This window comes from Oncorhynchus nerka, linkage group LG13 (genome assembly GCF_034236695.1).
Source record: "Oncorhynchus nerka isolate Pitt River linkage group LG13, Oner_Uvic_2.0, whole genome shotgun sequence".
Taxonomy (NCBI): Eukaryota; Metazoa; Chordata; class Actinopteri; order Salmoniformes; family Salmonidae; genus Oncorhynchus; species Oncorhynchus nerka.
The window spans coordinates 60398422-60426135 of NC_088408.1; the positions used below are offsets into that span (position 1 = coordinate 60398422).

General features: G+C 45.7%; 1 protein-coding gene across 1 annotated transcript; it reads right to left on the bottom strand.

Moving 5' to 3' along the window:
• Window positions 1-80: 80 nt before the first annotated feature.
• Window positions 81-27714, bottom strand: pole (polymerase (DNA directed), epsilon). The gene is made up of 47 exons (XM_029677513.2): window positions 27226-27714; window positions 24895-25030; window positions 24307-24387; window positions 24156-24200; window positions 23966-24058; window positions 21733-21887; window positions 21213-21357; window positions 20916-20996; window positions 20572-20679; window positions 19319-19429; window positions 19120-19205; window positions 18852-18971; window positions 18585-18717; window positions 18175-18288; window positions 17872-18084; window positions 17668-17775; window positions 17192-17320; window positions 16954-17056; window positions 14594-14740; window positions 14345-14490; window positions 13916-14064; window positions 13658-13750; window positions 11707-12009; window positions 11102-11297; window positions 10563-10777; window positions 10304-10406; window positions 10034-10114; window positions 9658-9780; window positions 9135-9563; window positions 8654-8797; window positions 8229-8369; window positions 7781-7934; window positions 7392-7498; window positions 7020-7196; window positions 6477-6700; window positions 6007-6227; window positions 4664-4868; window positions 4268-4441; window positions 3947-4072; window positions 3404-3536; window positions 3051-3249; window positions 2768-2899; window positions 2257-2450; window positions 1794-1994; window positions 1122-1247; window positions 792-881; window positions 81-667 (listed from the first exon to the last, which is right to left on the bottom strand). Exons 1-47 carry the CDS (start codon window positions 27291-27293, stop codon window positions 548-550), a joined length of 6882 nt encoding a protein of 2293 aa, XP_029533373.1. The 5' UTR covers window positions 27294-27714; the 3' UTR covers window positions 81-547.

Below are 27714 nucleotides of genomic sequence, written 5' to 3' on the forward strand. Positions count from 1 at the left end.
AAACTGATAAACGGGACTAATAGAGGATCTCACAAACTCTGCCTTCAGAAAATGTGCATTGAAAGAAACTGTCCATTGTGTACTCATTACAAAAAAATATTTATTGACAAAAATATTAAGACAATATGAAACCCTTGACTAGAGGCCTATAATTTCTCTCATCAATAAGCATTCCTATACAAAGTCAAAACACCATATCTACAATTTCGCATTGAGACTGGAAAGCTGATTGACAACTCATTTACATTTCCAGTACTTGGGTGGTCAAGAAATGTATGTTTATGTTGTTTTTACAGCTACAGTATAGAAAAGCATAGAGGAATAAAGATGCATTATCATAATTTATTGTCACATCAAAGCTCTGTCTCAAAGTGAGCAATATTCCCATTCTGCATTTAAATATCTCCAGCAGGTGACATCTGGGTGAATTTGTCCAATAAGAAAAAGCCTGCGGTGTGCTTTAATGAACACAACCCTGGTAACTGACAGGATCTCCAGATACAGCCACAAAAGCCAGTTTTAGCTCACAGACTCAGACTGTGGCTCATCATCTAGACTGGCTTATTTGTGGACTCATGACTAGTAGCCAGTCAATGGTCTCTTCCAGGAAGTTCATGTTGTAGTGTGCGGCGATGTTCCGGAACACTTTGATCTGCTCTGAGAAACTCTGTGGATGGAGAAGAGGAGACCTTTTAAAATCAGAGAAAACACAATGGTTCATAACCTTTTATTATAGTGGGTGGCACATCGTTTTAACACGGCTAGGGACACATGGTTGGAGGAGCACAAACCTTGGTGGGGAAGGTGAGTTCAAAGTCTCCTGCACAAGTGCAGTAAAGAGGCATGTTGGCCTCCTTCACTCCTTTACACTTGGCACAAGCCTGCAAGGGAACGCAAGACACGTTTTTACTTCCCAGTGAGACACGGTCACAATTCCTGAAAACAGTAGTTACTAAGTAGTGAACCTGGGTTTTGTTCATTAGGCACCAAACTGAAGAAACAGGCAGAGACTACCTGAACTTCTCCTTTTGAAAACGTATTCTGTCGCTTTCCTTAATGAACACGACCCAGGTCATATGAATCCCAAAGGATGTGTCAGATATGAGGTCTTGTTTCCTCACCAGGTCCTGCAGAGTGTAGCTCATGAGTTTCTTCTGCAAGGCCTCCACCAGGGCCATCTCAATGGACTCAGTCTCATACTGGGTCTGGCAGTTGGAGCAGAACCACTGGGGCAAAACAGAGCCGTCCTGTGAGCACAGAACAGATGATTTACATAGTGAACACGAAGGAGCATATATACATATATATACATACACATACACATATATACCTACACATATATACACACACACACACACATATACACATATATATACATACACATATACAGTGCCATGCGAAAGTATTCGGCCCCCTTAAACTTTGCGACCTTTTGCCACATTTCAGGCTTCAAACATAAAGATATAAAACTGTATTTTTTTTGTGAAGAATCAACAACAAGTGGGACACAATCATGAAGTGGAATGACATTTATTGGATATTTCAAAGTTTTTTAACAATTCAAAAACTGAAAAATTGGGCTTGCAGAATTATTCAGCCCCTTTACTTTCAGTGCAGCAAACTCTCTCCAGAAGTTCATGTGTGTATATATATATATATATAATAAATAAATAAATAAATAATAATTTGGCCGATTATTCGGGATCGGCTTTTTTTGGTCATCCAATAATCAGTATCAGTGTTTAAAAATCATAAAATCGGATTGGATGAGCTGTAGGGGGGGGGGCACTGACCTGTGCCACAGAGGGGTCCTTGCAAAGGTCGAGGTCGCGGCAGAAGTTGCAGTGGTGGCAGATGACCTCGGGCAGGATGTAAGAGTTGCAGGGGTCGCGGAACTGGGCTTCCTCCGAGAACTCACCCACATCTACCAGACGCAACAGGTCCCTCTTCAGCTTGTTCACCTGGTTCACTATGTTGGCATCCAGGGAGAGGACCTACAGGGGAAGGTTGTGTTCATTAGGCACCAAACGGAAGAAAACAGAACTGAAATGCTCATTTTTGTTTTCCGTTTTGAAATGGTGTGCACTAATAAATACAACTCTGGCGTGAATTCACTAGGCACAAAACGGAAGCAAACGGGTTGAAACTGGGAGGGACTACCTGAACTTACCCAATAAGAAATTACAATTTTTCATTGCAAAAATGCTTTGCTACGGTGTGCACTAATAAATATGACCCTGGTTCCCAGTCACTGACCTGGCAGACGTATTTGATGAATTCCAGGGCTGGGTTGCTGAGAGGCAGGTGGGAGCCAGGCAGGACGGGGAACATTTCAGAGGGCTGGGTCACGCTCCGGGTGCCTGTCACCTTCTTCTGGATCTTCTGGGTGATGGTGAAGAAGTTCTGGGTCAGCTCGCTGGACACATACTCTTGAGAGAAGGAGATCATACCTGTGGAGGAGAGACGGCTTATTTTCATCTGTAGACTGCTAGACTGGATATGTGGGGAGACTATTGAAGGTTATAGCTGGCTAATAGTCAGGTATTGCTGGGTTTTCCAGTGTAAGCCAGCTAAGGGGAGACTATCAAACAATGTAGCTGTCTAGTAGTCACAGGAAGTAAGTGGTGGACAGCAATCTAAAAGCTATTTGGAGATTAGACACAAACCAGATCACCTTAGACACCTGTGGTGGTCACTCTTGTTTTCACACCAAAATAACTTTGTTTATGTCTGCGTATGATGGTGGTGCCGCTCTCTCGTTACTTACCGGGAAGTGCTGTGGAATCTCCTGCTGCCTGCTGGGAAGTCTGGCTTCCGCCCCGCCTCTTAATGGGCGTGGCTCCCGGGGCGTTGCGTCTTAGCTCCTCCCGCATGCTGTGGTAGATGGCAGCAATATAGGCTGAGAGGAAAGAGGAGACATGGTAAAAGACAGACGAGCACAGGAAATCAGGGAGCTGTGCCCACGGACCCCCTCCAACTTCATTCTGGATCAAACACTGTACACGTGCTATGCTAATGATGACGTTGCTTGCGATAGTGCGCTGGCCTACCGGAGATGATCATGAGGAAGTATTTCTGACAGGAGGCGGTCTGAGGCAGATACTGCATGATGTTCCAGCTGCTCTCGATCAGCTCCTCCACCTCATCCACCTCTCCGGCTCCATCCTCCTCCTCCTCGTCAGCTTCCTCCTCGTCCTCGCTGCCCTCCTCCTCTCCATTCTCCTTCCCCTTCTTCTGGGCTGTCCCGTTCTGAAAGTCAATGTAGGTAGTGAGTGTCATTTCAACCCCAAATATTTTCATTGGTTATGAGACATAGGAAAAACAACACACACATCCGTTAAATATGAAATGAAATTGTACTGGTCGCATACACATATTTAGCAGAAGCAGAACTAGAAGGTACCTCTCCATACAGGACGCTGGAGGGCAGTTTGCCCTTCACGCCTCCATAGTTGGCCAGATCCATCCACATAAGGAACTCCCAGCAGCGGGAGAAGGAGATGGAGAGGGAGTGGAAGATTTCCCGCGAGTGAATGCTGAGGAAGATACATTTGAAAAAACTCAGTCAGAACAAGTTGAACAAAAAAGAAAGTTCATAAAACAAAACCTTGCCTACTAATTTATGGTTAGTGCTTGATCCCACAGGGTGACAGTATGCTTGGCTGCATGAAATCAACATTTCCACAAACCTTCACCCCATGCGATCTAGCTCTGAATTTATTAAACGTTTGTTTATTAGGTCTAGAAATGTTTGATAGACAGCATATTGATACGTTATAAAATGAAAAAGTACTTGTGTAGAGGCATTGTAGTACATTTAACCTTCATTTTATTTAACTAGGCAAGTCAGTTATGAACAAAATTCTTATTTTACAGTGACGGCCAAACCCTCCCCTAACCAGGGACGACGCCGGGCCTGCCCTACGGGTAGGTTAGCTAACCCAACCTGTTGGTGATGTACTCCACGTAGCCGATGGCGTCGTCAATCCTCCGCTTCTTAGTGCAAAGGAGGATGCGGTTAAAGTTCCCGTACACCACGGTGGAGCCCAGCCGCTTGAACTCTGCCACCAGTCTGAGATAGGAGAGCAGAGAGAGCCATTCATCAAGGCATCCAACGTCAATACATGACGACAGACCGTTTAGAATTAGAATAAATTAATACACCCCCCCCCCCCAGATAAAGCTGCATTTGAAATGTCTACAGTTGACTCCAATGGAAACAACCAAGGGCCAAGTAGGGTTGTGTGTGTTGGGCAGTGTCACTTACTGGAGGAATACCTTCTTCATCATGTTGTGTAGGGTGCGGTGCAGCGCCGGGTCGTAAAGCAGCGAGCTGGGCGAGCGTAGCCAGCGGTAGAAGTGCATCACCTGGTTGTCGGCGTAGACGTTGTGGTACCGCGTGATCTCCCGCACCCAGCCAACCACCATGCTCTTCAGGATCCTGCTCGCAGACAATACATCCAAATCAAATCAAACTTGATATATAAAAGTACATTATTTTAACCTGTGCTGGGCTACAGTGCAAGGAAACGTTTTTTTAAATATTTAATTTTAAATCAGCAAAAAAAACACGCAGGCTAGTTAGAGGCGAAACGGGTTGCTTGAGGGATCTGGGGTGTTTGGAGGTGTCGGCGGCAGTGGCATGTTATTACGAAGCGGTCACCTGAAGGTGTTGGAGCAGAGGGCGGTCTCGTCGTAGCTGGCCACGGCACTGGCGCCCTGGTTGCCCGACATCATTTCCTCCAGCGAGGCTTGCTGGATGACGTCAAAGCTGACGCCCAGGCTGGCTCCTCCCTCCATGTCGTTGACATGCTGCGACTGCAGGATGGTGTTGACAGCCAAACTCTGCAGGTCCAGCTCCACACACACTGAAACACAGTAGAACGACAGGGGAAAGCAGGTTGAAAACTAGTTGAAAGCATATTTCCATTTGTTCCAATGAAGTTGTTTTAAAATGTAGCGCATCACCGGTTGCTATGCACAGCTGATTAATTCCTAACTACAAGACAATGGTTGGGGCTACTTCAATGTGTCAGTGTTGTCCATAATGTTTGTATTAGAGCGGGGATGATAACCCCAAAAATCACAAGCACCATCATTTTCCTCTCTTTCTACAATTTTGCATTTGTCAGTTATTTTTGTGTGATCATGCTACACAACGTCCCTAAAACCATTATTTGGTCATCGGTAATGTGAACTATATGAATTCCTGCTATGACAACATCTGAAAGTATCCGCCTGTCCCAGTTTCGATGCTGTGTGAGTGAGCCACTCCATCACCCACTCCGTTGACGTTGTGCAACCTTTCAAAAATGCAATTACAACTACTGTCATTTTCGTTAAAAGATGGGAGAGTGTGTCTCAGCTTCCTGTGCGTGTCTCATTGATTTCTCAACTCTCAATATGGAGCAAATGGCACCACTTTACGACGGCAGTTGGCTAAGCCGTATGGTTTTGGTGTGCACACGGAGCGTGGCATTTGCAGTGAACACATCAAGTAGGCCACGCCTAGGAGCTGGGAAGTTTGAGTAGGACATTCATTAAAATGACATAGCTATCGAGCAACAAAATCATAATTAGCGCAATCTAGCGAAGTGTTTTTGGATTCCCACTTCCTCCGGCAGTGAATGATGTAGCCTACGTAAGTTTTAAATTTTTAGGGTGGGGGGGGGTTGACAAATTAATCTAGAAAAAGAGCCAAAAGAAAATGTGATAATTCCTGATCATATTTTTTAAATGTTGCACATCAAAATATCAAATCATGCATCCCCTGGATATGATGGATGAAATGGACATTTTTTCTTGAATCAGAGACATCTGTTGTCTTACTTGGCACAAGAGAAAAAAAAAAAAATCGCTATGGGGAAGCAACTGTGTATTCATGTATTTTATTTATTTTATTGGTTGTATTTATTGTTATCAAGCAAAATGGTTAAATGTATCATGATTTGACCGTTTGTCTATACGGCCCAGCTCTGGTGTGTGTGAATGAGTAAGGCTGGCTACCTGTTGAGTAGCAGCCCTGAGCGTTGATCTCCATGGAGCCCCGGTCATCAGCCTCCATCACCAGCCTGCTGTCGTCGGCCTCCTTGCCCCCCAGGTCAGGCCTGGCGGTGGGGGACAGCCACAGCAGGTGGTTGTGTTTCCTCAGGTGCCTGGCCAGGAACAGGTCAGAACCAAAGATGGACACGTCGTGGGGCAGGTTCCCCACCGGCAAGTGGTAGTATCTGAAGTGGGATGGAGGAGAGAGAACAGTAAGCGACAGTAGCCCAAAACGAGCATAAAAGTCAATGATATTACACAAATGAAACCCCAGACTAAATATGTAAAGTGTGAAGATGATTATAATATTTTTTTTGTATATACAAATAGAATGTAACCCCCCCCACTAGGGTTCTTCTTCCAGCTGTGTCATTTAGACTGTGCTAGGTGTACAGAGCCAGGAGACAGACCTAGTCTCATGCTGTGTTACCTACCTGGCCATGTCAAAAGCCTGCGACAGGCAGCTGTCCAGGTTGAGGTAGTGGCGGACCATGCGGCGGGCACCGTGGCGCTGCCAGTCCAGCACGTTGTAGCTGATCTCGTCCACCACATGCACCGGCACCACCGGGAACTCCTCTAGCACCGGCATGCCCGCCACCAGCCGCCTCAGCTCCCAGTTGGACTGCACTGCGATCAGGGTGGGCCCGCGGCGCTCCCCCTGAATACAGCGAGAGGACAACGGTCAATAGTGTTACCAGGGCTGTGTTCATTATGCACCAAACGGAAGAAATTGGACTGAAACCCAGAGGGAGGACCTGCACTTGCCCAATAAGAAATGCTCATTTACGTTTTCAGTTGCAAAACGACACTGCTCTATCCTACTCATCTGTGATAAGCACATAACCTTACACCTTCAATAGCAAGTCTGAAAACTTTAGAGACAGAGAAGGCCTAAACAAAACATCCGAGAACAAGCTGGAGAGAGCAATAGAGTGGCAGAACCATGCGGGTGACAGGGGTGCAGTGGATGGAGGTACCTTGTAGTTGAGCAGTATGCGCTGCAGGGCTCGGTGGATGGCCTTCACGTCGTTCTCAGCCCGCACCTCAAAGGTGTGTTTCTCGGGGGGCAGGAGCTCTTCGCTGGTCTTCTCCAGCAGAGCTGTACGCTCTGCCCCATACAGGGTGTTCAGGTTGGGCATCTGGTTACTGCGAACCTAAGGTAGGAAGGGGAGGAAGACGAAGGGGACTTGATGTCATTTTTTCTTCAACAATTTCCTAGGAAATGACTTTAAAATCACTCTCTCGTCACGTTTGTGTAATGAAGCATTACAAGGGAAAAGTCAACTATTTTAAGGGGAAATCTGATGTGTAGGGTTCTTGGGTACAGAGTAGATGAGGTGTGGTCTTACCGTGTCCAGGACAAAGATGCTGGCCTTGCGCTGTGAGGGGATGAACAGGCCGAACAGGGCTTTGTGGCCCTGACTGTGGTGGTAAAGGTAGATGTGTCGGACGCTCCCTGGGGAAGACAACACAACGATACTGATTCAACGTTCCCATCGTCACGTTCCATGTAAGGGGTCGTGTTCATTAGGCACCAAAAGGAAGAAATGCCAGGTTTAGGTTGATTTACATCATAGTAAATGTCAAATCAGTCAACACAATCACTTTAAAAAAATCTAATTAAAAAAAGACCGGTAAAGAAAGATTACAAATAGATGTTAAATATATGGACGACACATTGAGACACAGTAGAGAAACAGTGAAGGGAATCTGCAGTGTCAGTGGGAGATAGTCCTACCAGGCTCCAGGTAGCTGAACTGGGCCAGGGACCTCATCTCCAGGTGCTCCAGGTCGTACGTCTCAGCCTCCCGGCCGCCCAGGTCCCGGACCAACTGCTTGTTGACCATGCACATACAGCCCAGCTGTACCAGGGCCCGGAACAGCAGAGGGACCTGGGGGAAATAGAGAGAGAGTTGTTCATTAGGCACCAAACAAAATAAAACAGATTAAAACCATGCAGGGGCTACCTGGACTTTTATTTTGCAAACTTATTTTAAAACTTTTTCTGTTTATAAAAAGTGTACTACACACACACACACACAGAGACTAACACTCAAAACACAGCCATTGATTAGATTTCCCTAGCTATGAAATGTTAACCCTGATCAAGACACAACACTGGATTCAGGAATACAGTACAACACGAGGAACACGACCTTGTCCTATCCTAACCCGTAGGTAGGTACCTGTGTCTCGTAGACCCCCTCTATGTCTGGGGCAGAGAGGTCAGCGTTGATCTCGTTGATGTGCTCCTGGTACATGTCCTCAGGGACAGAGTACTGGTACAGGTAGTAGACGACGTTGGAGCGCGGCAGAAGGCGGTTCACCTGCACAGAACAAAAACCAGAGTGCTCAGTCATCAAATAATAACAGTAATAATGAGAAATGTTACTTTTATAGTGCTTTTCATTACAAAGAAGAAGAAAAACCTCAACAAGCTTTTAAGCGACACCAAAAAAAGAAAAAAAAAAGCCAGGCAATTTGAAACCGCCGACATATCATTCAAGAGTAGACGGACGCTCCCGAGAGGGTCGGGAGGCTTGAGCGGTCAGCGGAGGGAGATTGATTAATAGACCCGTGACAATCAGTCTCTCATTAGACTAACAAGTACCTTCTTGTATGTGGCTCCCTCCTCCTGCTTGGGGACCTTCTGGTTGACGTAGAACACCCGCGGGATGTTGAGCTTCATGCAGTGCAAGTCACTGCCGATCACAGCCCACAGCTTATACAGCCCAGGGTGACTGGTCTCTGCAATCTGGGGGAGAGAGAGAGAGGAGAGGACAGGACATCCAGTCACACACAGACTTCTGGGTTTAAGCATTCTATTTATTAGGATAAGCATTCACAAGATATATACAGGTTGTCTTCCTTCTGCTCTGTACAGTTCCCATGAACTATTCTGAAACAAAACAAATGGTATTTAGAGTTTTAGTCAGCGTGGACACAGTTTAAGCCTAGTCCTGTACAAAAGACTTTAAACAGATTGAGCAGCAAGCATGCTTTTTAGATCAGAACGAGGCTTGATCTGTGTCCCGGAAACCGGCCTAACTAAATGTTATTTGACACCCCCCCGTAGGCCTAACTTAACCCACCTGTACGATCTGCCAGGGCATGTCCAGGATACTGCGCGCCGTGCGGCGGAGGAAGCTACCCAGGCCTGTGGCGGGGCCCGCGTCCCGGATCACCCCTCCCCCCATGGCCTGGACCTCGCCGTCCAGCAGGCGCCGGCGCTTCCGGCGCTCCTTTCTCTGCCGCAGCTGCAGCTCCCACTTCTTCTTGTGGTAGCGCAGCCACACCAGGCGCGCCTCCTGCGTTTCCCCAGTGGGTGGTGGAGGGCCGAGGATCTCCCTCCAGGACTGGGTGAGCTCCATCTCCTGGGACTCCACGGACTGGCTGTTCTCTCCCTGCGACACCCGCTTGCGCTTCGTGCTGATCAGTATGGCCGGCTGCAGGGGTCGGGCAGGCATCCCAAAGTCCTCAATGTCAGCCGCCTGCCCTGCCTCCAGGGCATGATGAGCCACCTGAGAGGGGGAGGCAAGAGAGGGGGAGTGGCGTGAGTGGGTGTGTGCGTCTTTCTGTGCGTGTCGCCGCTAACCGTTGGCTAGGTGGCTGTACCTGTCTCTTGCCCTCGCTGGTGAACAGCTCGCTGATCTTCTTCTGCTTGTAGATGTCGTTCTTCTCCAGCAGCTTCTTGTGGAGCCAGTCCGGGTGGCGCACTCTGGGCACGGGGTTCTTCACCTACAGCCCGGATCACAACGGGACCAGATAGGGTGAGCAGCGAGCACGGAGCAGGTACAACTTGAAAGAATCTACATGGATCAGGAGTATGGTGAAGTTGCACCTAGGCACTGGTCTTGGATCAGTTTTGCACCCCCCCCCCCCCCCCCACTAATGGGCAAGGTTAGGATTTGGGGAGGGCAAGCTGATCCTAAATCTACACCTAGGAGCAACTTCACCTCATTGCCACGGATCAGAGCTGCTGTGGGTTTACCTGTTGCAGGGCAGCTGGAATGGTGATGATTTTCTGGATGGCACTACCCAATCTCTCAATGTAGTAGCTCCAGTCAAGGATCTGGAGAGAGCCCATGGCTAAACTCGTTAGTGACTGCGACTCAGCTAAAACGCTATAAGAATTGCGTCACTCTTATATAAAAAAAGAATTATAAAAAAATAAAATAAAATTGCCCATTCAGTACATCAACAGTCTTTGTATCGTGCCAATATGGAAGCGCTATGAAGTGAAAATCGCCCAGAGACTTACGGAGCGGATGTCGAGGTCGTGGAGGCTGGGCATCTTCAGCCACTTGCGCAGGAAGTGCTTCTTAACACTGGGTTCAGCTTGGAAGATGGCCAGGGGGATGGCCCTGTCAGAGAGAGAACGAGAGAGAGGAATTAACACTTCTCCACTGTCGTCATTAGCAATAAGCGACACTACGCTAAAATGAGCTGAAGACAAAACGTGAAGTGAGGAGCCATGACTGTCAGTCTGTGGTCGTGGAGTGTGGGTCGGTCTGCCTCACCGCTCCGTGACCGGCGTGCCCTCTGGCTTGCGGGAGATGATGTAGCGGCAGCTCAGCCCGGCGTCCTTCACCATCTGGTCACCCAGGAACTCGGCCAGACGCTTGGCCGTGCTGATGGTGTTGGACTTCTGCTCGCCATAGTCCTCCAGCTTCCGCGACATGGAGCGGTTCTCCGAGATGAGCTCAAACAGCTCCGCGTCCGGCATGTTGGCAGCCTAAGCAAAACAAATCCCGTCAGGACACAGCACAGTAGAATGCTCAGATATAAATAGATTATGTTGAACAAACACGCCCTCTGACATGTAGCCCCGCCTGCAACGGGGAATCACGTCAGCTCTCTACTATTGACAATCTACAACGTTTTCCCCCCGACTGAACGGGGTCCGGCTGATGTAGCTTTCAACATGCAAGCAGAGATGGGGAATATTATTACAACAGCCCAGGTTGGATCGCTCTTTTAGTACATGGATGAATGAAGAAGAACTGATCAAATGTAAAGTTATCACACACAGGCGCGCGCCGGGAAACAAGCACGTTACCTTGCTGTAGAGCACGTCGAGCCAGTAGTCGGCCACCTTGGCCACAGAGTCATACACCTCCTCTAGAGTGGTGCCTTTGAGGAAGGCCTCGAACACAGACGACTGGAAGATCTTGATGAGCTGCAGCTCGCCTCGCCTCTTCACCTCGAAGCCCTTGAGCTCGGCCAGCGAGCCGTCCTCGTTGAACACAGCGTACCTGGACACAGGGCAATGTCGCAATCAGTGTTATCAGGAGAATGTCGCAATCAGTGTAATCAGTGTAATGTCGCAATCAGGAGAATGTCGCAATCAGTGTAATCAGGAGAATGTCGCAATCAGTGTAATCAGGAGAATCGGAGAATGTCAAATCAGGAGAATGTGTAATCAGGAGAATGTCGCAATCAGAGAATGTCGCAATCAGTGTAATCAGGAGAATGTCGCAATCAGTGTAATCAGGAGAATGTCGCAATCAGTGTAATCAGGAGAATGTCGCAATCAGTGTAATCAGGAGAATGTCGCAATCAGTGTAATCAGGAGAATGTCGCAATCATGTGATTATCAATGTCATTGGCTGGATTCTCTCTCTCTGATTGTTGGGAAGGGCCCGCAAGTAAGCCAGTATGTACCTTTTCTTCAGTTTCTTTCCCTCCTCTTTGGAGGCGGGCAGGATCATGGCCAAGTAGGGCCCGTCCACCTCGAAGAAGATGCTGTTTTCCGCCCGTGTCTCGTAGGTCAGCGAGGCAGGGTCCACCAGCTCCTGGTACTGGTCGTTGGTGAAGCCTTCCTTCACCATGATGTTGAGCATGGCGCCCGGGTAGGAGATGGTCACCTTGGGCTTCTTCTCGTTGCTCGTCTTCACCACAAAGTTCTCGGGGAAGGTGTTGGGCAGGACGCACCAGATACCATCCGTGTCCAGTTCCAGAGGCCTCCTGTAGTGCCACAGACAAAACACAGTAACATAAGTGGTCGAGTTTGCATCGAAAACAGAAAATATATATTGGGGGGGGGGACTATGCTGCCCTACCAAGCAAAAAGGCAGTAACTGCTCATAGCTTGGCACTGAGAACAATTACTTTAATTTACCTTGGTTTCACAGTAACTTTATACAGTTACTGCTAACATGACCCCCCTTTTTCTCCAAAACACAATACAGGCAGGATACTTGGACACATGATTAAGCATGTATTTAATGTAGCAAAAATGACATTAACAAATTTTTCGACCAAATTAGCTTTTTGCTTGGTACACAACATGCAACAATTTAAAAGATTTGACCAAGTTACAGTTTATATGAGGAAATCAGTCAATTGAAATAAATTCAATAGGCTCTAATCTATGGATTTCACAAGACTGGGAATACAGACTGTTGGTCATAGATGCCTTAAAAAAAGGTAGGGGCGTGGATCAGAAAACCAGTCAGTATTCTTGTGGGACCACCATTTGCTTCTTGCAGAGTGACATCTCCTTGTCATAGAGTTGATCATGCTGTTGATTGTGGAATGTTGTCCCACTCATCTTCAATGGCTGTGGGAAGTTGCTAGATATTGGCGGGAACTGGAACACGCGTTCGTACATGTCGATCCAGAGCTTCCGAAACATTCTCAATGGGTGACACGTCTGGTGAGTATGCAGGCCATGGAAGAACTGGGACATTTGCGCACAAATCCTCACGAAATGGGGCTGTGCATTATCGTGCTGAAACATGTGATGTTGGTGGCAGATGAATGGCACGACAACGGGCCTCAGGATCTCATCACGGTATTCATGTGCATTCAAATTGCCATTGAGAAAATGCAATTGTGTTCGTTGTCTGTAACTTACGCCTGCCCATACCATAACCACACCGTCACCATGGATAACTCTGTTCACAACGTTGACATCAGCAAACCGCTCATCCACACAACGCCGTACACGTGGTCTGCGGTTGCGAGGCCGGTTGAACGTACTGCCAAATTCTCAAAAACGATGTTGAAGGCGGCTTATAGTAGAGAAATTAAACATTCAATTATCTGGCAACAGCTCTGGTAGACATTCCTGCAGTCAGCATGCCAATTGCACGCTCCCTCAAAACTTGAGACATCTGTGGCATTGTGTTGAGTGACAAAACAGCACATTTTAGAGTGGCCTTTTACTGTCTCCCAGAACAAGGTGAACCTGTGTAACGATCAAGATGTTTAATTGGCCTCTTGATATGCCACACCTGTCAGGTGGATTGATTGCATTGGAAAATGAGAAATTCTCACTAACAGTACTGTAAACAAATTTGAGAGAAATAAGCTTTTTGTGCACATGGACAATTTCTGGGATGTTTTATTTCAGCTCATGAAACATGGGACCAACACTTTACATGTTGGGTTTATATTTTTTGTTCAGGGTATATTCACTGTAACAATAAAAAAATACCTGTGACCATGCCATGTACAGCCATGGTGAAGCAGAGTGCTGTTCATGCATGATCCGTGTGCTACCCAGCACTACACACAAGTCTCTCTAAAAAGACAAATCTCTATGACATGAGTGCTAAAAAAGAAAGCATTTGAGAGGCCTTCTGTAAGAAGATGAACATTATTAAGTTACCCGATCTGTTCCACGAGCTCTCTGGCCTGGGTGATGATGTTGGCTCCGGTGTAGCACACTATGCCAGCCATCTCCATGGAGTACCAGCGGGCCCTAGTGGAAAGACATGGCAACCACACAAACACAGCAGCACTGTCAACAGTTTGCTAAAACATTTTCTACCTACTGAACACAGCCCAGATCATTTTTCTCTCTCTCGATAAAAGTAAATATTCCTCTCTGAGAGGGGGGGACGGGACGGACGGACGCTGCACCTACCCTTTCCTCATGACGTAGCCATAGAAGGAGTTGAGGATGCACTTGTGGGCTAGCTGGAGAGAATCGTAGAGGATCTCCATGTTCTTACAGCGCTTCACCAGGGCAGCGTCACCACTTTCCTGGGCTGCAGACAGTTTCTTCTTCCACACCTGCAGTACCACAGAGGACGGAGAGGAGAGAGGGAAACACTTAACATGCTGCGGACAGGCATAGTCCCTGGAATCATGCTGACAAAAAAAAAGAAGAAGAGAATGTAGCGACAACAACAACAAAAAAAGATCAGAGCCAGCACAGTTTGGGTTGGCACGAGTGTAAAAATGGTATTCCTCACCATGTCAAATGCACACCGTGCGTTGTATGCATGACATCTTTGGGGCTAGTTTCTAGTTGGAGAAGAGTAAATAAGTATGGTAGCTCTTTGGCAAGTACCTTGTGCAGTCCCTTAAACTCATAGCGACGGTCTCTGAAGGCTCGCACAGTGTCCACGTAGAAGGAGTTCTCCCTCTGGCAGATGGTGGTGACCCGCTCCTCCAGCTTGGTCTGGCGGACCTTCTTATAGGCCCTCCTGCAGTAGTCTGGGACAGAACAGACAGCGTGCGAATGTCATGAAGTGAAGTGCACAACAGTAACTCACCGACAACTTCTGGGCCAATCTAAAAAGATTTCTCCCTCGCTCACCGCCCAGGCGTTTCTTCTCGTGGCGGGCCTGCTCCTCCAGGTTGAGCTCATGGAAGGCCCGCGGCCGGCCATTAGGGAAGAGCGGAGGAAACTTCTCTGATTCCAGCTGCTGCTGGATGCGGTGGAACTCACTGCGGCTGGCCGGCACTGCAGACAGGGCGGAGCAAGCAGGTGAGCGGGAAGGGAAGAAAGAGGCAATTACAATTAGGACAATATATTGAATTAATCCAAATAAAATTGAGCACGATATTCCAAATGCCTTTCAATCATTATTTTATTTTTATGAGCGCCTATGTCCGCTTGTTGCCTTTTGGCCTCGTCTCCTTCTGTGCTGCGTACCTCTTCCCATTTACTCGCATGCACGCACACAAAGCCCCTCCCCCTGCCACTCACAACAACAAAGATGAGAGATGACTTCTTCCTCTCTGACAAGCGGTTTCAACTCGCCATTTGGTCCAACAGAAAATCGGGTTATATGGACACTGAAGATAGGCCACCTGATTTGAACATCTGAACAAAGTGGACAGGCTAGCACGCTGTTCAAACCGTTGGAGACGGACAGAAGGGGGTGCTCATGACAATTCAACTGTTCTACCTTACTAGCTAGCAAATAGATCCAAGTTGGCTAAACTTGAAATATAGAAATCAGCTGGCTGACTCACTAGCATGTGGGCTTGTGCTTGAGACACTTAAATGAGACTTGAATAGATTTTCTATAATGCCTTCTACTTGAAGTCATTCATTATTAGTGAATGTGCAGTATTGCATGGTTCTGGTTAAATTTGGAACAAAAATGACATTTTCATAGACTGAGTTGGAAGCCAGATCAGTGGTTATTGAAAAAAAAAGCAGGTTAAACTATTTTGATAAAAATAATTAAATTATTAGTGGGTTTTATGGTTGTGGAAGACTTATATTTAGCCGAGGTATACATTTCACAAGCCCTGAATTTATTTGATTATTGCTTGAATGTTTTAAATGCAGTGCATTTAAAATTGTACAAAAAGCTTATTTAAAACAATTAAATAGATTTCTGGATAATTCATAGCCATATTGCCCAGCCCTAATTACCATTAAAAACAAAAAACTGTTTCAAGTGAGAAGTAGGCATTGGCATGAAGCACCCCACCCCCCAAAAAACAGAAGAAATTCACATGGAGCACCAAAATGCCTACTCCACCCATGCTCTACCAAGGTTTTCCAGCACACAGCTTTGACCTACAGTAGCTATGTTGGTCTATTGTACTTCAAACAATGTGTATGGAGGTTGCTTAGGATTCAAACCTTCTCAAACAGCTAGCTGCTAATGGCTTAAGTAATTTGTGTAAAAACCTTCCATAACCAAATATATGTTTTTCTGTTCGTTAGTTAACTGTTAGCCATCTTTCAGATAACTGGTGTTAGCTAGTTACAGAGACTAACTGCTGTACTTTGGGGAGGCACGCTAACGTTAGCTAGGTAAGGCTAGCTAGCCATCTAATTGGTCAACATGAAAAATATGTTAGCATTGTCGGAAATGCTTCAAAAAGGAAGCACATCGTTGGTTCTTAAATGGACAGAAATGGGCACGTGAGAGCGATAAATTATCAACACGTAAGAAACTATTGCACCTACAAATTTAGTCGATCCAACATGTTTTATGTCAAATGGTCACTTTACGGACATTATAGTCTCGTTTTAATCCGACGACTGGAATTTGAGCTAGGTGGGTGGAAATTGTTTTTCTGAAAACTACCTTGTTAAAATTCCAGTATATGGGTCTTGGTAACGACCGGACAGCTAATGTACCTCCAATTTAAAAAATGTAACAAGGCAAGTCAGTTAAGAACAAATTCTTATTTACAATGACGGCCTAGGAACAGTGGGTTAACAACAGATTTTTACCCTTGTCAGCTTGAGGATTCGATCTAGCAACTTTTCAGTTGCTGGCCCAACGCTCTAACCACTAGGCTACCTGCCGCCCCCAATCAAGTTGATTTGCTAATTTTCAATCGACATTGGCTTCAGCCGATGCCATACCATTGTGACAAGTTCCATCTCTGAAATAGACTGTCTCTAAAGCAAAGCAAGGGCTTAGGGTGACACTGGTACAGCAGCAGAAAACAGAAGCCAGTCTAAAAAGAGCTGACCTCCGCAACACATGTTAAGTTTGTGTTTTAAGTATCCCTATATTTCTGTTATTACGGGGCTATCACTCAGTCAAGAGTGCGCCTGCACAGGGAGTCTTGTCAATGATGGACCAGGCCTGGAGTGGAATGGCTACCATGTCATGTGTTCATATAGTATAGTAAACTTTGTTAAACTGGAACCTTGTCGTTGTGTCATTTCAAGTTAACAACACACACACTACAGGAACTTACTGATCTCCCCCCTCCATTGCCAGCTCATCTTCCTCTGACAGTTGGCCCCCGGCTTGTTGAAATCGCAGGCAGCACACGTGGCCTCGTCAACCATAGCAGAGGGCTGAGGAAGAGAAAGGGAACAGAACAGTGTTGCTTTCTGGAGCGTTGCCAGACCGAGCCCTTCGAAATGATGCACGCAATAAAGGGAGCATCCATTGCTGACACGTACGCGCATACACACAGCAGTGTAGTTTACCTGCAGGCGGTTGGTGAGGATGATGTTGGGGTACATGGCCGCCACATCCAGATGGTAGATGAGTGGACACTCGATCCTGTTGGGGACCTCCTTCAAAGAGAGGAGCTTCTTCTTGATCTCGTCACACACCTGCAGACAGGGCAGATGATGATTCATGGAAAGTACAGCATTTCATTGCGGAGAAAAGAGAGAGAATGTATTTCCCATTTACACGCACACTATGGGGGTCAATTCTAACATTCCCCTTTCTTTAGGGGGAACATTTTTACTTTGACAATGAGAAAGTGGATGGTGTTTTGTGGCCCGAGATGGTACATCAAGAGAAGTTGGTAACGCTATAGATGTCACCGTTTTTAAATGTAAGGAGAATTCTAACTTTTTGTCTATATAATCCTCTGCAATTTTGGTACATGTATTGGTTGGCCTGGTGTGGCTTCTTTATGTACTGTATTTTAAATCGTTAAATCAAATCAAACCTCGTTGAAGTTGGTGACTTGCTCCAGGGGAATCTTCTCCTCCTCCTCGATGGCGTGACGCAGCGTTTCCTCCACCCGCTGAAGCAGGAAGTCGAATGCCGCCGGATTCTGTCCAACACACCAGAAAGAAAACCGTGTCAACAAAACACGTCAACTAAATACCCACACAGGCAAATAACGGACTGGGCCCGAGTAGTGCCATACCATTTTGAAGCGGCAGGGGATGTCGCTGCGGAACACGCCGGACTCCAGGGCCTCCACGTGACCCCCCACGTAGGTCTCAGAGTCCATGACGTGACCATCATCTGTCAGCTTGTTGAACACCTGCTCCTGCTTGTTGGGGAAGACGATGTTGGCATGGTAGGCCTGCACCATGAGCAGCGCCTCACACAGGGTCCCCGAACCCTTACGCAGCACCTGCACACACAACCACACACACAGTGAGCAATAGTCCAATCCCACCACCCGACAGTACATGTTTCAACTGACAAACTGATAGAGACAAACCTCATCCGGCTCCATAGGGATGATGGTGCAAAGAGCAAAGATGAAGGGGTGGACGTACTTCATGTAAAGATAATACGTGGCCACGGCATCCGACACAGAGTAAGTGGCCAGAGTCTGGGGACACAGCCATGGGAAAACCAGTCAGACAACCTGCATCACATCTACACCCACAACTTGAACTCGTTCTCAATTCACCTTTCCTCCATCCCTTGCAACCTCTCTTACACGCCTCCTTCTCAAAATACACTGAAGAAGAGGCTCGAAAAGGGGAGGGACCTCGGACCTTCTCCTCCAACACGATTGAGAAAGCGGCGAGGAGATTGGATATCAGGACTCAGAGAAAGACATTGAGATAGGACCTATCTCACCACTTCTAAAAGCGGTGCCTGTGTTTGTGTCTCCCAGCTGACCTGTGACTCCTCTGTGGCCATGCGGCACATCTCCTCGGGGTCCAGCTCCACTGGGTCATAGCCCAGCTTGGCCTTGGCCGCCGCCTTCAGGTTGTGACTGCCCACCGGCAGGTAGCTGTCACGCTTCACCCACCTGGCGCACACACACACACACACACACAGGTGGGTTAGACAGTTTGTGTTAGTGTGCGCGTATCATTATTTGTGCAGGTACAACACCACACAGATAGCGAGGCACTGTGTTATGAGATGCATGGTGGCCCTTACCTAAAGGCGTCCATGTGGATGGCCTGGCTAGCCCTGTACTCGCCCTGGTTGTCCTTCTGGAAGCCAATCTCTCTGTACATGTTCAGGCCGTGGTGGGCAGCCCTGGTCTCCACAAAGGGCCTTTTGGAGCGGAGAATTGGAAGAGGGAAAGAGAGAAGGATGAGGGGAGAGTGATGAGGCAAGTGGGGGGCAGTTGAGCACAGTAAACCAAACTAAATTCAGTTGATCAAAGAGTTGATCGGTTGATCTGTCCCCCAGACCGCCTCACCAATCGAAAAAGTCTCCGTTGTAGGTGACAAAGATTTCGGGCTTGGTTTCTTGGACGTGCTCGAACCATCGCTGAATGAGACCCGCCTACAAGCACAGAACACAGCATGTCGTCAAGTATGTAGGTCTTTATATTGTACGTATTTACGTATGCCCGTAGGCGTTTACTTGTCTTTCGTTATTGATGCTCCCCTCCTTACCTCGTCTGGCTCATTGAATACAGTGAAGGGTCCCTCGTACTCTGGCTTAGGGGTGAACTCAAAGTCCTCAATGTCCTCAGAGACAATCTCTCGGTTTGTGATCAGGTAGCCCTGGCAGGAATCATGAACAGTTAAGACATCAGTTATTAAAGAAGCAGACAGGAAACAGACAGGAAATCCAGAGCTCCAGATTAGGACATCCTCATCGTAGACCCAGATCGGGATGCGCTTTTGTGCTAATGACAACTAAGATACAGGGATGCAAACTACGGCGGGCCCAAAAAGGTGACACTTTTTTTGGGGGTGGGGGCATTGAAACATGCAAAAAAAATCCCTGCTAGGTGGGAATGCAGGTTTTAACCGATCTACATGATCCGTCTCTGTGTCAAAGAAAAAGTGGTTCATGTGAAATTAACTTGCAGATTAAAAAAAAAGAAAAGAAATCCAACTTTACTGCAAATAAGAAAAACGATACACTAATATTACTGTTAGCCATGACAGCCTTTACAATAGAACGCTTGAGACCAGACACCTAAATACTGCACTTAGAAAAAAAAAAAAAAAAAAATCCTAAGTAGAAATAGAATGAAACAAACAGGCATTCTATTTTTGCTCTATTACAGTGGCCACTATAGTAGACATCGTTCAAGTGCACAAGCCTACATGCGTGCATACCCCTTTATATCCACTGTATTGAAAAGGTGAGAAAAAGGTTAAGTGTGTTGTGTTCCTTTCACCATACTGTCATCCAGCATAAGCCAGGCCCAGCTACACTTGATCCCTGAATCCACTTGTTTAACAAGCAATGCCTCATTTTTTCACCTAATTCTCTCATTCTGAAAATGAACCACATACTGTAGAGGGAAAACATTAACACTGTTAGTTCAGTTTGTTAGCTAGTTAACGTTTCACACAGATTGCCAGGGTCCAGTAAGCAACTATAGTATTTGCGTTATAACTTGAGGAAGGGCAAGGAGTCGTATACCAGTTAATACTATAGAGAATTGGTTAGGTTACTCATGTTAGCTCATCTGATGTTGCAACGTTAGCTAGCTAATGTTAGCTGCCTGACTTTATTAACAAGCTCATTTTCACACCATAAACTAAATAATTTAAATCAGATAAGTTGGCCAACGTTGCTCAACATTTCTCTCTCCCCGACGAATTTAGCCGAAAGGTGACTAGTTTTCATCCCTGAAGATAGCGGTTTGGAATGTCTTGCCAAATCCTGAGACCAGGCTGGTCCAACATACCTGTCCGTCGATCATGTAGGATATCATCATGATCTGGTCCGTTTCTGCGTCAGGGAATTTCAGAGGAAGCTTGGTGGTCTCTATGTCAAAGGCCAGCACAACTGGGTCCTGAAAAACAGGGAAACAAAATCACGACTACAAACACTGCTCGGAATGTCAGTCAGATTGTGAGTTCGGTCAATTAAATTATAAAAATGAAGATAGAGAAAGACCATTGTATCTGAACAACAAGAAAACCTGGATGGCTCAAAGATAATCCCAAACAACTGGAAATCATTTTAAAACATCAGATAGATGGCCATCAGGCATAAGTTAAAAAACCCAAAACTAAAACATGTTCTTACTGGTCGTTCCACCAGGTCGCTTCTCAGTATGATCTCTGGAGGGTATGCACTACCCCTGTACCGAACGTTGTACCAGTGAGCCTAGGGAAGAAACAAAGAATGTGAACGGTAAATCTTCATAGGGGATTACTGTGGAGAGAAAGCCCATCATTCCACAGAGCACCCACTGCCTAGCCTGGTCCCAGATCGGTTTGTTCCGCCTGGCCAACTCCAATGGCCATTGTGGCGAGATAACACAAAAAGGATCTGGGAGCCCGGGCTATCCATTGGCCAAGCAGGAACGTCAAAGGCCCTTACCACGTGGATCTTTAGGTCGATGGACAGGCGCACGTGGTAAGGCACGTCGTACTCTCTCATGTCCACTATGTTGTCCATCTGGTCGGAGGTTTTCTTGGACATGCCATCTTCATCTGCTGCCGAGACACTGCCTCCTGCCAACGCACTGATGAGCAGAGAGCTCGTCAAAAACAGATCGAAAGACCCAGAATAGTAGAATTTCACAATGACACTGTACTACAGCACTCCACATCACAGTAACACTTCATTTCACAGCCTGTGAGGTTTTAACCGAGAAACTACACGCTAACACCATAACGAACACCCAATAATTACTATATTGTAACAAATATCAGGAGGTAACCATTTTTACCAAAGTTATTAACTCTTAAAGATTTTCAGATGATTACCAGAAAGTACAACATTTTACCAAGTATTTTCACATTAAATACTGCATTTAAAAAAAAGTGGCAATAGGGCTGTAAAATAAAATGTTTACCAAAATCACACCCTCAGTCTACGAGACACTGAGATACTGTACCTTGATAACATGGAGGTGTAGGTATCGTTGGACTTCTCCCTGTCCCGATTCTTGCGCACCGCCGGCGAGATCTCCCGCTTGACCTTCATGAGGTCATCCACAGTGTTGAATGAAAGCTTGATGTAGCTCCTCTTTAGTCCCACCAGGTGATTGGGCTACGGAGAAAACATACGTTGACATGGTTATCCTACAGTAATACTGGAGGCCATCTCCCAGAGGTCAATGTCTGAGCTGGCGTGGACGTTGTTGACGTCATCACGTTTTATTATACAAAACCCAGTGTTTGTGTACGCTAGAGACGTCCTGCTGCAGCATAACAGACTGAATCTACCGGTATTAGCCATTAGCCTGTGTGGTAGACATGCGCCTTGCGTTTGTCAGATGGCAGGATGGCGAAAAGTCCAAACAGTTTGAGCTAGAAACGATTTGGACCCTTAAAAATGCAAACATACTTTCTGTTTTGTTCTACGACGCCCACAGACTTCACGAGACTTGTCTCAAGTTGCCGACGTCCCAGCTCCAAACAGGTCTTCTCACAAATAGCCGGAGCGGTTTGAGCTACCAACTAATATCAAAATAATAATCGAAACATTTTCCTCTACGACAACCCCACAACCTTCACAAGACTCGTCTGAAGGTAACCTGGTAATGAACAGTAAACTTTATTTTTTTTTTAAAGACTAAAAATGAATAGGCTTTTTGGGACCAGGGTAACTAACACATGTAACGTTTTTTTGGTTCTACTTGAGATGCTTGATGCGCTGCAAGACCCCTCCTTAATGGATATCAAAAAGATTCAAGCATCCGCGTGGGTTTGTAAGACAAACGAGAAGAGACCAATCACAATTCAACCTAGCTAATTTCCGATTTATACGAAATTGTTTGACTACAGAGGTAGCAAAACTGTACTTCAAATCTATGATACTCCCCCACTTAACATACTGCTTGACTAGTTGGGCCCAAGCTTGCTGTACAACATTAAAACCTATTCAGTCTGTTTACAAACAGGCTCTCAAAGTGCTTGATAGGAAGCCCAATAGCCATCATCATTGTCACATCCTTAGAAAGCATGAGCTCTTGAGTTGGGAAAATCTTGTGCAATACACCGACGCATGCCTTGTATTCAAGATCCTTAATGGCCTGGCTCCCCCTCCACTCAATATTTTTGTTAAACAGAAAACCCAGACATATGGCAGCAGATCCACAAGGTCTGCCATGAGAGGTGACTGTATAGTTCCCCTAAGGAAAAGCACCATTAGTAAATCTGCATTCTCTGTGAGAGCTTCCCATGTCTGGAATACACTGCCATCAGACACACATAACTGCACCACATATCACACTTTCACAAAATGCTTGAAGACATGGCTAAAGGTCAATCAGATTTGTGAACATGGTCCCTAGCTGTGTGTTGCCGCTTTCCATGTTGTCTGTTGTCTGTAGCTTGTGAAGTGTGGAAACACTTTGTTGCTTTTATGAATTTTGTCTTGCTGCTTTTTGTTCTGTTGCTCTGTCTGTATGCTATGTCTTGCTTGTCCTATGTTGCTCTGTCTGTATGCTATGTCTTGCTTGTCCTATGTTGCTATGTCTTGCTTGTTCTATGTTGCTATTGTCTATATTGTAATTGTTTTTAATAACCTGCCCAGGGACTGCGGTTGAAAATTAGCCGGCTTTCTAAAACCGGCACTTTTACCGAAACGTTGATTAATGTGCACTGTCCCTGTAAAAATAAAAATAAACTCAACTCAAACTCAATACTGTTTAACTAAAAACTAACTAGGTTTCCCTTTTTATCTGTGGACTAATCGTCAGAGTAGAGAAAGAAACGATTTTCTATGACTCCTGGTTAAAAATTCTACAGAGAATCAGCTAAAAAGAGGACCATATGCACGTCAGGCAAAATAAAATAACAACCCGACGTTCATCCAGAACAAACTAAGTAGCAACTGCTAGCTAGCTAAATGTCCATGAATCTTTCATATGTGTCTCAACCTGCCCCGAAATTAATATAATTGATTCACACTTGATTTTGGTACTTAACATGCGTGTCATGATCACGTCTGGTGGGGATAGACAAAATGATAACGCACGAGCGGGGCCGGTTTAGCCATGGTGTTAGACTCAAGAGGGTTAACACAATTTCACATTTTAAGAATGATCACAGGCTCAATGACTGTATACGTCTATTATTCAGTGACTTATCTTTTTCTAAATGGGCTATGGTTTGGTTTCTCACCAGATCCAGGTCCTCCTTAGGGAGCATCTCCAGCTTCGCCACCTTCCCTTGGAACTTCTTGGACAAGAATGAGATGACTTCTCTCTCACAGTTCTGGATGGGGCACACGGGTGGTCGAAGTTGTCATTCATATGAGAAGAAATAAAGCCTGTTCGTTTAAAAACCGAGTACCTGGTCATCCCTGACTTACCTTTTTAGTGGCTATGTAGAAATAGGGCTTAAAGGGGAGAGGTACCTACAACAAAAGGAAAGTGAAACAGAAGAATGAGATTGCAGCAGCTGAACATCGCCATTGTGATGAGTCTTGCACTAGTGTTTATATCAGGTGCTCAGATCCTCACCTTGAACCTGCTGCCATCTTCCTGGATGAAATAATAGTCCACAGCGCTGACCATCCGTTTGTCATCGTCCAGAATCTCTGTCTGAGATGGGAACAGGAGGATTAGATATTGACAATAGTCACATTAAGATGACATGATCAAGCCTTGCTAAAACATTTCTTCAATTCCGGCACAAGAACCAGACTTGTATTATAAATACTGTGTCATCAGGACAGTGACCTTATTTGTCTATGTCAGCCTAAGAAAGAGTCTTCCACAATGCAATCCCCAATTTGGGGCGGCAGTGGTTAGAGCGTTGGGCCAGTAACCGAAAGGTTGGTGGATCGAATCCCCGAGCTGACATGGTACAAATCTGTTGTTCTGCCCCTGAACAAGGCAGGGGCAGAACGTTCCCCGATAGGCCGTCAGTGTAAATAAGAATTTGTTCTTAACTGACTAGTTAAATAAAGGTTAAACAAATATATACAAATAAAACTATCATAAAAATAGCACATGAAATACATGAAGCTAAAAGAGAGCAGGTCCAACTTAAGGACATCCTGATCATCTGCTTTCCAGAGCCCACTCTGGTCTGTGTGGTTGACCTACAGGGTGCATGTTGATGAGCCAGCCAGTCTTCTCTCCTGGGTCCTTCATCCTCTCAAACCCAAAGCGGGTGTCCATCTCGTCGGTGAACTGGCTGCGCTCCAGCCGGATAGCAGCCGACATGGATGACCGGTCATCCCTACAGAGGAGAATACATAACATCAGAAATACTGCTACATACCGTACATAACAGTGTGACTGTTTTGTGTATGTGTAATTAACTAACTAGTTAACTATTCATTTAGCCACGCAGCAGGGCTGGGGTCATTTCGAATTGAAGGCAGTCAACTCAGGAAGGGATTTTAATTCAACATAACTTCTACTCCTAAGTTATTTGAGAAGTCATTACATTTTTGTTTTTTCCAAATTTTGAGTTGTTATTTAAGTTTACTTCATGAACTGAGTACCAGCATTTCAATTGGACCCCAGCCTAGCATCAAAAAAAAGGATGTAATAGTTTATTGTACATTGCTCAGCGATTCTCCGGTCAGAACCGTCTACAATTTTATGAATGTAACTTTAGCAGCATGAAACTAGCTATCAGGTACCAATTGTTATATATACAGTGGGGCAAAAAAGTATTGTCAGCCACTAATTGTGCAAGTTCTCCAACTTAAAAAGATGAGAGAGGTCTGTAATTTTCATCATAGGTACACTTCAACTATGACAGACAAAATGAGAAAAGAAAATCCAGAAAATCACATTGTAGGATTTTTAATGAATTTATTTGCAAATTATGGTGGAAAATAAGTATTTGGTCAATAACAAAAGTTTCTCAATACTTTGTTATATACCCTGTGTTGGCAATGACAGAGGTCTAACTTTTTCTGTAAGTCTTCACAAGGTTTTCACACACTGTTGCTGGTATTTTGTCCCATTCCTCCATGCAGATCTCCTCTAGAGCAGTGATGTTTTGGGGCTGTTGCTGGGCAACACAGACTTTCAACTCCCTCCAAATATTTTCTATGGGGTTGAGATCTGGAGACTGGCTAGGCCACTCCAGGACCTTGAAATGCTTCTTACGAAGCCACTCCTTCGTTGCCCGGGCTGTGTGTTTGGGATCATTGTCATGCTGAAAGACCCAGCCATGTTTCATCTTCAATGCCCTTGCTGATGGAAGGAGGTTTTCACTCAAAATCTCACGATACATGGCCCCATTCATTCTTTCCTTTACACGGATCAGTCGTCCTGGTCCCTTTGCAGAAAAACTGCCCCAAAGCATGACGTTTCCACCCCCATGCTTCACAGTAGGTATGGTGTTCTTTGGATGAAACTCAGCATTCTTTGTCCTCCAAACACAACAAATTGAGTTTTTCCCAAAAAGTTCTATTATGGTTTCATCTGACCATATGACATTCTCCCAATCTTCTTCTGGATCATCCCAAATGCTCTCTAGCAAACTTCAGACGGGCCTGGACATGTACTGGCTTAAGCAGGGGGACACGTCTGGCACGGCAGGATTTGAGTCCCTGGCAGCGTAGTGTGTTACTGATGGAAGGCTTTGTTTCTTTGGTCCCAGCTCTCTGCAGGTCATTCACTAGGTCCCCCTGTGTGGTTCTGGGATTTTTGCTCACCGTTCTTGTGATCATTTTGACCCCACGGGGTGAGATCTTGCATGGAGCCCCAGATCGAGGGAGATTATCAGTGGTCTTGTATGTCTTCCATTTCCTAATAATTGCTCCCAGTTGATTTCTTCAAACCAAGCTGCTTACCTATTGCAGATTCAGTCTTCCCAGCCTGGTGCAGGTCTACAATTTTGTTTCTGGTGTCCTTTGACAGCTCTTTGGTCTTGGCCATAGTGGAGTTTGCAGTGTGACTGAGGTTGTGGACAGGTGTCTTTTATACTGATAACAAGTTCAAACAGGTGCCATTAATACAGGTAACGAGTGGAGGACAGAGGGGCCTCTTGAAGAAGAAGTTACAGGTCTGTGAGAGCCAGAAATCTTGCTTGTTTGTAGGTGACCAAATACTTATTTTCCACCAGAATTTGCAAATAAATTCATTAAAAATCCTCTATAATATGATTTTCTGAATTTTTTCTCTCATTTTGCCTGTCATAGTTGAAGTGTACCTATGATTAAAATTACAGGCCTCTCTCATCTTTTTAAGTGGGAGAACTTGCACAATTGGTCGCTGACTAAATACTTTTTAGCCCCACTGTATAAAGGTACAGGCTCGCACGCTGTCGCCATAGAATGCCCTTAGATCTCGTCTCTTTAAGTAAGTAATTAATCAGAGGTCTAATATTGGGCTAACCCCAGCCCTGCTAAGCAGAGATGTTTTGTTGACATGTGAATTGAAACTTGCATGCAGCCATTTCAGGCAGTGACTTACTGTTGATTGTCCTGGTCACCCCCTTGTCCTCTCTCTGACTTGTACCGTCCACTGTTTTGTAAAACCATATTGGACGGGATTCTGTGGGTAACGTGGCCGAAAAAAAGGTAACTTGCATTCAGTGACAAGTAGTTTGTGAGAGATATGCAAATCCACCTCGCAAGTGAAAGCTACCACTAACGTTAGCTAGATAACGGGTTGGCTAACGTCGTTATTTGCCACGCGAAACTGTTGACTGTGTTGAAAACACAAAATATAAAACTGCTCGCAAACATTTGCAAATGGTTTGCATATGGCAAATAACTTCTCTCCGTACACCCAACTGAAACCCTAAAACTTTTTCTCGTTCAAATTCTCATTAGATAGCTAGCCTAGCAGGCTTTGACAGACGTCGGTGTTGTTCTTTTGCAAGTCAGAATTTGGCGCGTTCTCTCCTCTTGCCGCGAGAATGTCTTGGGAGTGGTCAAGTCTACGTCTCTGTGGATGCCC